The sequence below is a fragment of the Megascapheus bottae genome, chromosome 10 (genome assembly GCF_031878675.1).
Source record: "Megascapheus bottae isolate mThoBot1 chromosome 10, mThoBot2.hap1, whole genome shotgun sequence".
NCBI lineage: Eukaryota > Metazoa > Chordata > Mammalia > Rodentia > Geomyidae > Megascapheus > Megascapheus bottae.
Window position 1 is genome coordinate 1,420,430 of NC_143518.1, and position 17,309 is coordinate 1,437,738.

Below are 17,309 nucleotides of genomic sequence, written 5' to 3' on the forward strand. Positions count from 1 at the left end.
GTTCATATGTATTCATCTGGTCAGATTTTGAAATAAAATGTTTAATCCAGCACAAATTTCTCATCTTTTTTCTAAGCTTTGAAGGCTCAAAAACAAACATAAAAGAACAAAATAAGCTCCTAGCTATGGTAGATATTCAATATATGCATTATTTTAACTATTTTAAAAGATCCTGTGTGCAAAATGTGGTAATGTAACAAAGAAAGCAGGATCAATATCCAATTTGCAAGAAGAATAGGTGAGCCAGATTTTATTAATGTTAGAGTCTACATGTGCTTCCATTAGGTAGGACACAAGCTTGACATGACCAGTGGGAAACACAAGCACATTTTACAAGATTTGCTTTGCTGAATTCTTGGGGAACCTCTGGCTTCATGGAGGTACTTAAACTCTGCCATTTCATATTGAAATAAAGCAAATGTTAATTTTGTGGCACTTTAGATTTCTACTTGGAGGAAAAAAAAGGTTAGGTGCCATGCTTTACTGAAGTTTTTTTCCAGTTTCTATAGTCATATCATTTTTATATTGCAAAGATAATCTAGGAAAATATTTTATGTGTGATCTCTCTTTCATTTGTCTCACTCTAAATGAAGTCCTCATTACAACAAAAAAAAGAAAAGAAAATGAAATTACCATTAAAAAAGCAGTAACAACTTTGTCATATCACAACATAACAAGATTGCAAGTATCAGACATTTTATTATAGTCATAAATTGAAAGTAGTAATTATAATTGTTCAATTAATGTTTAAAAGATAATAGTTGTAAAATGAAATTAATCCCGCTTCTCTAACCACCACACGAACTAACCAACTAAACATTTTTTTGTCTTTATTATTGCATTAAACTTATTCATTTTTTTAATTCTTGGGAACTAAAAGTAGGAACACTAACTATTTTATTACTCAGTAATGAATATGCCAATAATGTTAATGACAACTCATGCATTTCCAATAGCTTCCAAATCACAACTTTCTTATTGGTGTTTTATATTGACAGCTGTTCCACTATTCCACTGGTCCTTCATTAAAAGTTCTAGGCTGAAGAAAAGCCATGGTAAAAACCAGAGTAAGTTGATAAAAGTAGACACAATGATTGCTAAAGATTCCTGACTGGACTTTTGTATCTAAGCTATCATATAATATTGGCCAAAGCCTAAGTTGATAGTGTAGAAATCTTTAGTTTCCATGGCAGAAACCACAGTGTAGCATAATGGACAGGACTCATAATTCTGTAACCCCTCTATTAATTACTATAAAAAATTAAAGAAATGTCTCATGGAATTTTTGGGCTGTGGCTGGCTTTGAACTGAGACCCTCAGATCTCAGCCTCCTGAGTAGTTAGGATTACAGATGTGAGCCACCAGCACCTGGCCTTTCCTCTGAATTCTTTAAAAAAAATTTTTTTTTGCCAATCTTGGGTCTTGAACTCAGGGCCTGAGCATTGTCCTTGAGCTTTCTCAAGGCTAGAGCTCTACAACTTGAGCAACAGCACCATTTCTGACTTTTTCAGTGTATGTGGTACCAAGGAATCGAACCTATGGCTTTATGCATGCTAAGCAAACACTCTACCATTAGCCACACTTTTGGCCCCTGACTTCTTAAATTTTATAGCACAAGTAACAATCCAGCTGTCATTTTGTGGTATCTCATTTATTCTTGCATTGCATTGAACTTAATATCATTTTGCTGTCAGTTACATGTCGATGCTGAGTCATTTCTTTTGTATGTTTTTACTTATTTTCATCTGTTCTGACAGTGAACACTGAGAATCCTCAATATCTGTTAAGGTGATTCTCTTTGAAATTACCAAATGGTTCAGATGCACAGGACTTCTAAATTGTATTTGAGTTGAAGTTTATAAAAACAATTTATCTTTAATTGCTTAAAATTTTCTTTATTGATGATGTGATTCTCTGTTGTCTAAACTTACAGCTACTTTCTCCACTGGCACTTTATATGTAAGGCAATTACAAAAGACAAAAGCAATACTACCTAATTACAATTTCATATGTTTTTGTTTGTTTTGTTTGCCAGAGGTCTTGAACTCAGGGTCTCCACTTCTGGCTTCTTTTTACTAGTTAATTGGATATGAGATCTCAGTTTTGTTTGGCTTTTAACCACAGTCCACAGATTTCAGCCTTCTGAATAGTTATGATTACAGATGTGAGCCACAAGACCCAGTTCAAAGTCAATCTCATGAATGAATTAACAGACAAGTAAAACTAAGTTCACCAGAAGGGCAACATCAATTTACTTCTCAAGGTTGCCTAAAAGACAAATATTTTTACATACCAAAATTGAAGTCAAATATGCAGTGCTGATTGTTCTTCAAAATAATAAACCATAATTGATTTTATCAAGCAGGAAGAATTTTGTCTTTATTTTTATTTCTTTTCTTTTTTTTAGTTTTTAGTGAGAATTGAACCCAGGGCCTTATGTATGCTACACATATGTACCACTGAGTTACATTCTAGATCTTTTCAAGAACTTTTATTTTCTGATAGAATCTCAATAAAATTTCCCCAGGAGGGCCTGAACATTTTAATCCTTCTACTCAAGCCTTTTGGATAGGTGACAACCACCTCTAGAAACAATACAACTTATTTAAAGAACCAAACTATAAACACTATGATAGAAAAACATATTTTGCTATATTTATTTTGTATCCAATGAAAACCAAGTCCCAATTTCTACCATCAAAGGTGGAGAGAACATACCGCTAGCTCATGGCATCTCTGTACTGGTATTTAAATGAAGAACTGTACTTACTTGCTAGGCAGTCACTGTACCTCTTGAACAATAATGCTGACCTCTGAGCTACAATTGTTTATTTCTCCCTATTTCCCCCTTGATCTACTGTTTTTACTTCTCCTTTTCTTGTTTTCAAAATTAACAGACAGCCACCTGTATATCAGTTAAAATAGACCCTTAAAAACATCACAGTAAAACATTTCTACCTCCACCGAGCATGTTGGCTCACCCTGCAATCCTAGCTACTCAGGAGGCTGAGATCTGAGGATCAAGGTTCAAAACCAGCCAGGACACAAAAGGACCTAAGTCTCTTATCTCCAATTAACCTCTAGAAAATGGGAAGTGGGGCTCAAGGGTAGGGCGGTAGCCACGAACAGAAGAGCTCAGGGATAATGCCCAGGTCCAGGGGTAGGGTGGTAGCCTTGAGCTGAAGAGCTCAGGGACAGCGCCCAGGCTGATTTCAAGCCCCATGACCCCCCCCCCACACACACAGATTTCCACCTCCAACAAAAACAACACAAGGGAAAAATGAGCATGAAACAAATTGTTAGCATAGTGGGACCCCAGACCCTCAAAAAACTAGCATGTCTACCATTCTTGGGAAAGCTGAATATATAATAAGCCCAGCAGTGAGAAATGTTTCATTTATAGATAAAAGTAATTGATATATTTGAATAATTAATAACTACTCTCTTTATAATGAAAATTGAAATTGCTTATGAAAATAGATTACTCTTAAAGATTAAGCAAAGACAACAAAATTATACTGAGTAAGAATTAATGACTATCTGTCAAGTATTAAATCAGTAAAAGGATGTTAATTTTCATTTAGCAATGGAGTTTTTTCTGTAATCTGTTTCAATCAAGAATAGAAGACAAATTTGCTAATTTTAAACGCTGAATTATGAAGTAATTTTCTCTAAACATTTGCTTCTACTCCACTGTCACTCCATTCAAAAGAACGGGATTCTTTTGTTCTTTTGTTCATCCAGTTCTTAATTACCTTCAAAAGATATCTTACTGAGAACCCTCTCCAACTTAACAGTGCTTTAGTGCAAGAAAAATGAGACTACTGGGTAGTCTCCCCCCACCCACCATCCCAGCTGACAGGGAAGTGGGGGAAGGAAAGCTCAGCAAGAATGGAAATAGTGACTTCTCCTTACCTCACACTGTGCATTGTGAGAACGGTTAGACAAGGGACGCTAGTTTTCAATTCATACACTATCCTGTAAGCATGTCTTTTGCAAGATCCAACCACGAAATGTCTTAAACCTAAAATCACTTACCTTGAGCTCAACTTAAACTTTTTTTTCTATGAAACAAGCATAATTTCAGAATATCTTTCTAAAAACTTAGACCTCTGGTATCGCAATAAAGAATCTAGGAACAGAGATTAGTGAAGTATATTGAATTTAAGTTAGAAAATGTTATTAAATGAACTCTAGGATATGGAAGCAAGAGGTTTATCTTTGTGATTGTACTATGTACAGTTATTTATTTTCTCTTTCTCCCCCTTAAGGTTAAGCTCATATGGTTACTGTATATGACTTTGTTACCTGGTGTATTGGATATACATTTATTTGTTTACTTGAAATAGAGAAGGGGGGAAGATGATTGAGAGGGGGTGGGTGGAAGGAAAGGGGGACAAAAACATGAGAAAGGGTATCAATGTTCAAGAACTAATGCGCCCACTCCCTGATGGATGTAATTATAACCCCTCTATACATTACCCAGACAATAAAATAAAATTTTAAAAAATATTATTAATCCAGGCTCAATTCACATGGCACAACAAAGTAATTCTTTTGTTTGATTTTAACACAATTGTTAAAAATGGTTAAATTGTACTACTAACAAGGCTTCTGATATTTTAACTCAGTATCATTAGCTATAAGTAATCCATTGAATAAACCAATGAGTAGATGATACCGTGAAATACAATAATTTGGAGATCATCACTTAATAACAAATAACATTTTGTTGGATTATTAGTGTTTAAGTTACAATACCCACCATAATTAAAAAATAGCAAATACAAACTTCATATTTATCACTAGAGTAATCTTTTATAATATTCTTTGGTGTTTTTGGTTCATGCAGCTTTATCCTATACTTCAATTTCTTCCACATTAAAATGGATAAGGTTGGTGCCAGGAGTGTGGCCTAGTGGTAGAGTGCTTGCCTTGCATGCACAAAGACCCGGGTTCGATTCCTGAGTACCACATACGTAGAAAAAAGCTGAAAGTGGTTCTGAGGCTCAAGTGGTAGAGCCACTTGAGAAACCCAGGCAGGACTGGCAAAATAATAATAATAATAATAATAATAATAATAATAATAATAAATGGATAAGGTTATTTTGAGAATTTAATGAGCTAATACATGTGATGTGGTTACAAACATTCCAGGGAAATGTCCAAATATGCATTCACTATTACAATATTAAAAACTGCCATTTTGTCTAACTACTAAATTCTGTACTAAATTCTGGATACATTCAATTACTTTCAATACATTATCATTAGTCCTTTAAAGCTTTTAAGTATTTTTTATTAGTCTGCAGGATAAATGTGGAAACTGAGGCACATATAAGTTCAATAGCTTGTAGAATTATTAAGTAGGGAAGAAAGGGTTAAAGAATATATCTGTAGGATCTCCAATTCTCATATCATCTCAGTTACACTTAGTGTAATCAGAATTTCCCCGAGAGCTTATTCAAGCAGTGTCTGGTTCCCAGCGAATGACATTTTGACTAATAGGTTAAGGTCATTGCTCTTCAGAAACTTGGGTTTGTACCAAGTTTGTGTAACAGGTATTGCTAAGGTTACACAAAGTTATGGAATAAATCAGTCCCCCTTCCCCCCGATGTTTGGAGAAAGCATATGAAATGATTAGACAGACTTAACCATCAAAATACTAGATTGTGTGCTTATAGTCAATGCTATTATCTCAAGATGCAAGGAAATTGTTGGTTTTAACATTGCATCTGGAAAAACTGCATTTCTTCATGATCTGGGAGTTTTGAATCTTATCTTCCTCTACATCACACCTACACAAAATCTTTCTGCAACCAATCTTGCTTTCCTAAAACATTTAGTAAATAAAATCAAGTTTACGTATGAGTATTTTACCTCTTAACTTTAAAATTAAATAAAATACGTTATGCATTGTAAACAATATGCAGTACCTTCATCTTGTTTCCACGCTACAGAAGGTGGCATGCACAATATTTCTTGGAAGTCTTGGAAGAACTGTCTAGACAAGTGCTTTATGTGCATGCAGGATTCACTTATCTAAAGCTTCTGTACTTCCAGGACAAGATTCAAGAAGTCTTATAAATTTGAATGCACTCCTTAAGCAAAAAGCAATAAAGAGGACTGACAGAAAAAAATATAAAATTGATTAAAATTCATAGTTTTTTCTGCAAAACTCAAAACAAATGATCATGTATTCATCCCAGAATTCTTGAACTCTTGAGGCTGTCTACCTCATTTCTCATCAATTCTATTTTATAGAATTCTTTCACTTTCAACTTAGAAAAATATCATATTAAGTGAAGTAAGCCAGACTCAAAGGAACATAGGCTCAATGGTTTCCCTCATTTGTCATAATCAGTAGAAACCTTGGGCTCTCCTAGCAGAGATTTACAATAGAGCAAAACCTAGATAAATAAGGCCATACAGTATGATGCTAAATGAAAGGACCTCTAGGATATAGAAACAAAAACCATATAATGAGTGATTGTTGTCCTTAATGTACTATGCTATCTCTCATCTCTTTTGCTGTCCCTTGGTTATCTCATATTGTTAGAGTATCCCACTTTGTTAGCTGATATATTGGATATATTTGTATTTGGTTATTTGAAATTGGATAGGGAAGGGGGGAAACAAAATGAGGGGGCGCTGGGGGGGAAAGAAATGGGGACCAAGACATGAGAAAGGGTATCAATGTATGTGCACCTTCTATCTGGTGAATATAATGTAACCCTTCTATTAATTACAATAAAAAATATATGAAAAAAAGAAATTGGATAGGGAAGGGGGAAACAAGATGAGAGGTGGGAGTCAGGGGGAGGGAAATGGGGAGCAAGACATGAGAAAAGGTTTCAACATACGTGAAGTAATGCACCTTCTATCTTATGAATATAATGTAACCCTTCTATTAATTACAATAAAATATTTTTTAAAAGAATTCTTTCACTTTCTCTCTTTTTTTCTCACTCACTTTTTCCCTCCTTGGTTCTGTATTTCTCGTGACAGTCTTGGTATGTATCCTTGGCTGCCTCAGATCTGTGACCCTCTCCTTCAGTCTCCTAAAAGATGGGATTACAAAGTGTATCATTATTGTACCACTTCCAGCCTTTAGAAATTACTCTAAAGATCTTTAATCTGATATTCATGAACTTGAAGTCTTATGCAATTTTTAGTATGCATGTTGAAATTTACATCTTCCATTAGTCTGGTGACTTAGATAAAATTAGGAGCCACTACTTAAGAAGAATTTTTCCTTCTAATTGCGCCATTAAATATTTTACTTATTTTATTGCTATTATTATTGTTATTTTTTAGTAATGGGTTTTGAACTCAGGGCCTCAGGCTTGCTCAGTTTGCATATTCTGCTGGCACTCTGCTATTTGAGCCACATCTCCATCCCAACTTTTTGTTGGTTGTTTTGGAGATGAAGTCTCAAAGGCGTTTCTGCCTTTTTGGGCCTTGAACATTAAAATTCCAGGAATCAGCCTCCTGCATAGATAGAAGTATAGCAATGAGCAACCAGCGCCCAGATAACATTGGAAATGTCACCATTTAAAAGTACAATACCTTTTTAACTTATCAGACTTCCCATTAATTTGAAAGCTGCAATCCTGTCATCCCCTAATTGACCATCTTTTACAGACTAAATAATTCCAATCATTCTACCATTCCAATGCTTTCTCTAATCCAAATTTGGTATATATATATATAAATATATATATGTATGTATGTGCTTCATATTTTTTTGTTGGTTGTGGGGCTTGAACTTAGGGCCTGCAAGCTGTCCCTGAGCTTCTTTGCACAAGGCTAGCATTTTACCACTTTCAGCCAGAGTGCCACTCTGGTTTTCTGATGGTTAATTGGGGATAAGTCTCATGGACTTTCCTGCTTGGGATGGCTTTGAACTACAATCCTCAAATTTCGGCCTCCCAAATAGGTAGGATTACAGGCAAGAGTCCCATATTTTTATGAAACTGAATTTTATGTAATTGAATTTACATTCTTAACTTTCCTAATTATTGTTATACCAAATATAAATTACAATGCAATTATTGTTCTAGTATCTACAATAGGGACTATGAATGTATGTATGTATGTATGCTATTTGGTGTATGCTTATTTTCATTCGGAAAAAAATTTCAATCACAAATATTTTACACTTGCACCTTGATCCTTAAAACTATGGAGATAGAGAGATAGACAAAGAAGCTATGAATTGTAGTTTTCCAAGATAGAGAAACCTTTAGAGAGAATTACCTTTAGAGCAATCAGCTATTATTGGATTATTACTAAAGTCACTAAAAAGTTGATCTGATGGGGCTGGGAATTGGGTCTAGTGGTAGAGTGCTTGCCTAGCATGCACGAAGACCCGGGTTAGATTCCTCGGTACCACATACATAGCAAAAAAAAAAGCCAGAAGTGGTGCTGCGGCTCAAGTGGTAGAGCTCTAGCCTTGAGAAAAACACGAAGATAGTGCCCAAGCCAAGGACTGGCCAAAAAAAAAGTTGGTTTGACATAAACTATGCTCGAATTTTAAATTAAGTTTTAGATGTCTACAAAACAATGTAGATAAAATGTTTTGAGCAGAGTTTGGTGCTCAGCCTGTAATCCCAGCACTCAGGAGCCTGAGGTAGAAAGAGGGAAAGATTGAAGCCACCCTTCACTACCCAGCCAGTTTATGGCAGACAGTGCATTATATTGGCACCTTACCTCATAATAATAAAAAATTAAAAAATGTTTGATTAATGCTAAATCATCACTACTCATTTATTCCTAAACGATACTACTAAATCTTACTTAACATAGTCTCAAAGTAATCTAGAATTTAACTGAAGATTGGCTTACCATCCAGAAATAACAAAACAGATAAGAATAATTGGTTACCTGAGATTTTGCCATGTATTTAACACCCTTAGTCTTTGATATCTATAATGATGCTAGTAGCAGTTTTAATAAAAACAGTAATATATTTACTGAGTTCTTGCATTGCATAAGCGTTCTCCTTAGCATCTTACCTATATTCCCTGATTAATATCTTAATTATCAAACAGGCCAGGCATTGACAAGCTAGTTCCTGAAAGCCAAATCTAACTGGCACATTTCCTTGCAAATAAAGATGGATTGGAACATTATTATTCATGCATTACAAATTCCCTGTGTCTACTTTGTAATGGTAAAACTTAGTAGTGTGGCAGACTATATGTTAAGTCTAAAGTATTTGTTATCTGTCCAGTTTACCCTTTGAATAAAGAGACTGTCTAGTGTAGCAGGTAATATTTTACACTTATCTTGCTTGTATTAGTGTGGTGGTTCAAACCAGTGTGTGAAGTACATGCTCGAGGCCTCTCAGTCACTCAATGATAACCTATCCCTTGAGCCATACTTCCAGCCTGGCTTTTTGCTGATTAGTTTTGAGATGGAGTCTCTTGGAGGTCTTTTGTCTGCTGGCCTTCAACTATGATCTTCCAGATCTCTGTCTTCTGAGTAACTAGCATCACAGACTTGATCCACCAGCACCTAGCATATAGTTGTCTTTCAAATACAATAAATATTCCATGGGATTGAAGGACATTCACACAGTGACACATTGAGAAAGAAATAATTATTTTTTTACTATGTCCCACATCTTGCAAACTATCATATTACAAGTAAATTTTAGACACTTGCAAAAGAGAAAATTATAAATTCGTATATGAAAATCTATTAAAAAATAATTCTATATCCCTATACACAGGAGGTTAAGATCTGAGAACTGAAGTTTGAGGCCAGCCAAAAGAGACAAATCTCAAAGATGCTTAACTCTAATTAACCAGCAAAATAGCAGAGGTGACTCTGTGGCTCAAGTGGTAAAGCATCAGCATTGGGCTAAAAAGCTAAGGGAGAATACAGGAAATGAGCTCAATCCTCATGACTGGCACCAAGAAAATAAATGAGCAAATAAAGAAGTGAAAGAGAAAAGGTATCTTGCACTAACTATAATATAAAAACCACAGATTCAAATACAAAAGATGTTATTAATTGATGAAAAGACACATGTATAAAATTAATGATTCTAAAACAATTATTCAATGTAAGAAGAACATTACATTCAATTTTACAAGAAAAAAATCGGAAAGAACTCCTAAAGCTTGTAAAAGAATATAAATTGGGGCCGGGAGTTTGCCTACTGGTAGAGTGCTTGCCTAGCATGCACAAAGACCCAAGTTCAATTCCTTGGTACCACATACATAGAAAATGCCGGAAGTGTTGCTGTGGCTCAAATGATAGAGCACTAGCCTTGAGGAAAGCCCAAGGACAGTGCTCAGACCCTGAGTTCAAGCTCCAGGCCTGGCCAAAAGAAAAAGAAAAAGAAAGAAAAGAAACAATGATACAATGGTGAGGAAATATGTTGTGAAACTATGCCCATTTATAAGCTCTGAATTAAGTAAGGGTAACAAATATACTGTAAAATTATTTTTTTTCTCCTCTTTCTTTTTTTTAGGATTGGATTTTAATTCAGGGCATTGCTCCTGCTGAGCTGCCACTCTGTCCCTAGACTATTAGTGATTCCTGGACATGGAGTCTAGTCAACTATTCTGCCTAGGCTGGCCTTGAATTCCAGTCACCCAGATCTCAGTTATTTGAGTAGTTAGGATTTACCACCAACTCCTGGCTTTAAGTTACATTTTCTTACAGCTTGAGCATGCTTACATTCTAAATGAATTAACCAAAGTGTACTAGACTCAACAGAGAATTAATCAGTGCAAGATAAAGTGACTATTAGTAAAAGACAAATCCTAACCAAATAAGCACCAGGAAATGAGTACTTGCAAAGGAGAGATGGGATCAAAGAGGGAAAGGGCAGACAAATGATAGAGGGGGAGAATGTAATCAAGAAATTGTAAATACCACAAAATTAAGAAAAGTTAGGAAGGGCTGTGTCAGATGGGAGTATGAGAATGATCCAGGGTTGATAATGATCAAGATGCATTGCATTCGTAGACTCTGTTCAATGGTACAGCTACTTAGAGATAAAAAGGAAAAGGAGAAGGGCCAGGAGTTTGGTCTAGTGGTTGAGTGTTTGCCTAGCATGCAGGAAGATCTGGGTTCGATTACTCGGTATCACATACATAGGAAGAAAAATTTCAAGCGGTGTTGTGTCTCAAATGGTAGAGCTCTAGTCTTGAGAAGGCCCAAGGTCAGTGCTCAGGCCAAGTTCAAGTCCCAGGACTGGCAAAAAATAAATTATAGGTAGAGTGCTGGTGGACTCAAGCCAGTAATCCTAGCTACACAGGATGAGAACTAGGGTTAGGGTTTCAAAGCCAAATCAAGCAGGAAAGTCTGAAAGCAGTGTTGTGGTTCCAGTGGTAGAGCTCTAGCTTTGAGCAAAAATATTCAAGAACAGTGCCCAGGCGTTCAGTTCAAGTCCCAGGACTGGCACAAAAATAAAATTTAAAAAATATTAAATATTACATTAAATTATGCAATTATATAATAATTGTATGAAGAAAGAGAATCTTCAAATGTAAATTTAAAAATTGATTATTTGGGAACCACTAGTTCATAACTGTAATCTTAGCTACACGGGAGTCTAAGATATGAAATAACTGATTGGAAGCCAGCTCTGGACTGCAAATCTGAGAGACTCTGTGATTAATCAGCAGAAAGCTGGAAGTGGAGGTGATAGAGAGAAGGGTCCCGAGTTCAGTTTCAAAGTATTTCAGCCGTAAGGTATTTCAGTTAGTAAGGTGAATATGGTATGTTTGTAGTTGAGAAAACTGTAAGCCACCACTTTAACCAAAACCCCACATTGTTATCACTAGAAATGGGTCACCGTGTGTGTCCTGGAATGAAGCACCTGAAACACATCACTTTGTGGCACACCTGCCCCAAACTCACAAACTAAGGCTACATGCATCGCATGGATCTGAGCTAAGGGGACATCTCTAGAGCAAATAGCCAACAGACATCTCAAGTGCCACAGCCAAGAGACCCAAAAAAATGGACTTGAGAAACAAAGTCAAGCCCAGAGGGATGGCTCAGCCTCAAGAGACTGAGATCAGAGGACCATGATTCAAAGCCAGCCTGAACAAACAAGTCCACAGAATACTTATTTCCAGTTAACCACCAAAAAGCCAGAAGTTGAGGTATAGATTGAGTGGTAGAGTACTAGTTAAATGAGGGTGTGAGGCCATGAGTTCAAGCTCCAGGACCAGTTCTCTCTATCTCTGTCTCTCTCGCCCTCTCTGTCTGTCTGTCTGTCTGTCTGTCTGTCTGTCTGTCTCTCTCTCTCTCTCTCTCTCTCTCTCTCTCTCTCTCTCTCTCTCTCTCTCTCTCTCACACACACACACACACACACACACACACACACACACACACACACACACAATTAAAGAAAGCAATAGCAGACAGAAGGAACTTTCTTTCACTGAAATTACCAATCTGTAAAATTTTTGCCTGATCATTTAACCAATCGTCCAAAAACAAGGAATACTAAATCCACTAGCACAATGATGTTCATTGCAGCACTATTTACCATAGCAAAGATATGGAACCAACACAGATGTCCCGCAGTAGATGAGTGGATCAACAAGATGTGGTATTTATGCTGCTGTCAGAACGACATTGTCCCATTTGTAAGGAAAAGGAAAGACTTAGAAAAAATCATATTAAGTGAAGTAAGCCAGACTCAAAGGAACATAGGCTCAATGGTTTCTCTCATTTGTCATAATCAGTAGAAACCTTGGGCTCTCCTAGCAGAGATTTACAATAGAACAAAATCTAGATACATAAGGCCATATAGTATGATGCTAAATGTAAGGACCTTCAGGATAAGGAAACAAAAGCCATATAATGAGTGATTGTTGTCCTTAATGTACTGTGTTATCTCTCATCTCCTTTGCTGTCCCTTGGTTATCTCATATTGTTACAATATTTCACCTTGTTATCTGATACATTGGATATATTTGTATTCGGTTATTTGAAATTGGATAGGGTAGGGGGGAATCAAGATGAGTGGGAGGGAAGTGGGGACCATGGCATGAAAAAGGGTATCAATGTTTGTGAAGTAATGTATCTTCTGTCTGGTGAATATAATGTAACCCTTCTATTAATTACAATAAAAATATATGGAAAAAAATAAAGGAAAGGTGGAACCAGGTGCCAATGGCTCACACCTGTAAGCCTAGCTACTCGGGAGGCGGAGACCTGAGGATTGTGGTTCAAAAAAAATTTTTTTTGCCTGACAAGAATGGTAAAAAAATAATTATTTCATTGTTATTTTCATATTCCAGATTCTTGTGTTTCAGGCTCTTTCCTATGATTCTAAGTATTTTATAAGTGGGTGAACTGGTAATATATCTCCTGTTATCCATTTACCTCTCAACTCATTTATTTCAATTTTGTACAAATATTAAGCCAAATTTATTTTCTCAGTTAACTGCTCTTGCTGCTTCCAGACCTTTGTGCCAGAGCTGTGGTGGAAGGTACTTTGTAAAGCAGACAATCAGAGGCATTGAACTTCTGGTTTCGTGTAAATGCTGCTCCTCAGGAAAGCTGTCCAGAGGGTTTCTGAACTTTGATAAACATCTAAATTTACCCTCTGGTTATTACACCACTCTTTGTTTAATTAGAAGTATTTACCACCACATGTAACTGTTCTTTATGTTTGCTCATTTACAATTTTTTTTGCTGGTTCTGGGGCTTGAATTCAGGCCTGGGCTCTGTCCTTGAGCTTCTCTGTGCTCTATCACTTAAGCCACAGCACCACTTCCAGCTTTTTTCTGCTTATATGGCCCTGAAGAATCAAACCCAGGACTTCATGTGTACCAGGCAAGCACTCTACCACTAAGCCACATTCCCAGCCCTGTTTGTATTTTTAATCCTGTTTTTAGTATCTTATGTAGTTGTTACAAAAGGTTACAATTTAACAAGTCAGTTTATAAGAAGAGTTTCTTGATCAATATCACCCCTCTCATGGTGCTCTTACATCCTTCCCAATTCCACCCATTCCTTCCAATTTCCTAGTTTCATGAGATATACATTGAACATTATTACTGTGTGTTCTTTCACTAAGGTTAATGCTTGTGGACAATCCTTCCAACTGCATGTGCTTGGATGTATTTGAAAAATGACAAGAAAAGGAGGAAGGCAGAGGAGAGAAGAGAGAATTGTATTGTACTAAATGAGGTTCTGGTAGTAAATCCTTTTCATTCAAGAGAAAAACATAGCCAAAAAAATGTTTGCTTTGCTCTACTATTGATTTTTGTTGCTCGAATCAGACCAGAAGGCACTCCATGGAATAAGATAAAATAAGAGATGTCTTTTTGATTAATAAGTTATTTCCTCTAAATTTTAGTCAACTTTTCACCTGATCTACTCAGTTATGTATAAATTCTTTTTTAATGAATAAATTCTAATCCAAGATTCTTTTACATAATAGAAGAGAACAGAATATAGTTCAAACTGCCATATTCAGCAAATCTGTAAGTGCAGAATATTACAATCTAATGGTCCAGTAGGAATAAATTTTCATTAAGAGCAACTAAAATGGAACTGCTACAGAAGGCTTTTTATCAAAAGTTGAACAAGAGTTAAATGGCCTAATAAATTATGAAAATTTATGTAACCAGGCAAATGCTGTAAATAAATGGCTGTTACTAAAAGCTGATCTAAAAGGATTTTTTTTCTCGTTTCCATAAGCTACCCAAATATCTATTACTGTCATGGGAAAATACCTAAAAGGTCATGAGAAATTGTATTTGCAAATTAGCATCCATGTATTATATCACTTAGAATTTTGCTGATAACACAGTTATAAGAGAAGGACATTAATTCAACAAATGACAGACAGGACTTTCTGAGACAGTGGCTGAGTGGTGAGGCACCCTTCCCGTCCATAGGATTCCCGTCTCATGGAAAAAAAGAAAATAAGCACATAGGGTAATTCAGTTTACAATGACAATAACCAATACAACCCTCCATTTAGCATGCTAAAAGAAGAAAACCTTGAGAAGCACATGAAATAAATGAAGAATGCCTAAATGATCACTGTCTACCAGAGCTTACTACAGAAGTGAAACTAGCCATTATCTTGTGTGTGTTGCAGAGCCTCCAAGACAAGAGGAGGAGTGAGAAAAGTTTCTTGGGAAAGGGAATTTTTGGATTGCCCGGATGTGAGACTGCTGGCATGCAGGGTTGTAGGCAACTAACTGGAAGTACAGTGGCTGTGTAAAAAAAAGGAAGTGTATTTGACTTTCTTCAGTTCGTTCTAAGTTGTAGGTGGAAAAACACTGAGAAAGTTGTCAGTCTTAAAGGACTGGCTGTACTGCACCAAATGCTTCTGGAGTTGCTAGCTGACTTCTTGGCCTTCTCTAAGTTTTTGGTCGGAGTTCAATTCTTATATATAATCTGGCCATTGTTTGTACTTGCAATCACTCATATATGGATAATGCTGCAAGTCTGAAGTAAAAAGTTAGCTTTAGATTCGAATTAATTTTGTCCTTCCATTTTTCTTCTTATAAAATTTCCTTCCTCTGACTTCCATTTTCTAAAAATCTTCATATCAAAGGAGTCATGTGTTAATGAAAACTGGCTTGACTTCTGCAAAAACTGAGTTATAAGATCAGTGCTGGCACAGAAACGATGATAAAGCAACAGATTGAACTACCTAGAAAGTTGTGACTTTAAATATCCATTGCACTTATCTTTTCAATTAAAAAAAAAGGGTATTTGGTAAACCAAGTGAGAATCTCTACTGTCCACCTAACCTTTCAGTGACTGTATTCCTCATATGACTTATGCACCCAGAATTTACCTTTATTTTGTCTAGAAAACATCTTTCAATTTCAGGATGCATAATTATATGTTTGTTCACTTTTATATTTCATCTTCACTAAGATAAAATGGGAAAAAAGAAAAAAGAAGAAAGAAACTGAACAAAAGCCTAATTACATCCAGATGGTAAACTTATGATTATGAATACCATATGGTATAATACTCAAGATTATCTCTGTAAAGTATTTTGTGTATACTTGCATACCACCCAATGTATTTACTTACCAGTTTGTGAGCTTTAGCTGACATAGAAGAAAAACTCAGATGCTTTGTCTCTCTAGGCCTCACTAACTTCGCATAACAATTTTTTGCCAGTCTGTAGACTTGAACTCAGGGCTTCGGCACTGTCCTTGTGCTTTCTTAAGGCTAGCATAGTGCCACTTGAGCCACAATACCACTGGCTATTTCTAGGTATGTGGAACCGGGGAATCGAACCTAGGGCTTCATGCATGCTAGGTGAGCACTCTACCACCAGCCCAACTTAACGTAATAGTTTCTCCAAGTCTTACCATTTCTTTATAGATGATACAATATCATCTATAATAATGGATGAGTAAAATTCCATTGTGTATATGTATCACATTTTTTAGATCCATTCATTCATTGAGGAGCACCTGGGTTGGTTCCATACCTTGGCTACGGTGAATAGTGCTGCAAAAATATGATTTGGGATGGTGGTTAATGAAGAAGGGAAGGGGAAAGAGTGAAATGTAGACAAGAATCTAAGGTCTATATTACAAAATTAAGAAGCCTGAAAGAAGGGTGGATAGGGGAGGGATGGGTGGAAATGTTTTAAGGGGTGACATTCGTCATTGCATGCATAAAAAGGTTTGTTACATGTCCACTCCTTTGTACCATAACTTAAAGATACTACGAAACCATGTAAAAACTAAAAAATTATAATAAATATTTTGATGGCATTAGTCAAGATTCATTGTACTCACAAACTGACATACTGAATTGAAACCTCTTTATTCAAATACTTAAGTATAATTTGAAAAATAAAACATATTTTCCATTTTGTCATTGAGGACATGTTGCTGAAGACTGATGTAAAAATGGTAAATGTTCAAATTCTACTCATAATACCATTTATGTATGTGTATATATACTTTCTTTACTGTATTTATTTGCTTTGCTCAAATTTTCAAATGTAAGGCAACTTAATGTAAATTCAACAGTTCACATTCCCTACAGTTTCCCACTATTGCATGGATTGTGCCAACTTTTGCTGTCTTGCTTTAAATAGACTCCAGAAAATGTATAACCTGTTTCAGCTTAAGAATTTAAGTGAGCTCTATGTTAAGTCTTTCGAGGAACCGACTAAACACAGAGCTCCCCCCTGACCCCGCAATTCCACTACTGGGCATTTACCCAATCATCCAGAAACCAGGACACTAAATTCACTAGCACAACGATGTTCATTGCAGCCCTATTTACCACAGCAAAGATATGGAACCAACCCAGATGCCCCTCAGTTGATGAGTGGATCA

General features: G+C 36.0%; 1 protein-coding gene across 7 annotated transcripts in view; it reads right to left on the bottom strand.

Annotated features, from left to right (window-relative positions):
- The window catches only part of LOC150057313 (uncharacterized), a 207,122-nt gene that overhangs the window by 46,490 nt on the left and 143,323 nt on the right, over positions 1-17,309 (bottom strand). For 6 of the 7 annotated variants that reach the window (XR_016536812.1, XR_016536810.1, XR_016536813.1 and 3 more), the window contains 2 exons: positions 6,974-7,061; positions 5,937-6,126 (listed from right to left, as the gene is read on the bottom strand). Coding sequence is in view for 1 of the 7 variants with exons in the window: in XM_090340058.1 (XP_090196184.1) it covers positions 6,974-7,061; positions 16,326-16,381 (144 nt within the window). In the remaining 6 variants the exon portion in view is untranslated. Of the gene's footprint in view, positions 1-5,936; positions 6,127-6,973; positions 7,062-16,325; positions 16,468-17,309 lie in introns of all 7 variants that reach the window. The other variant, XM_090340058.1, reaches the window with a different exon arrangement.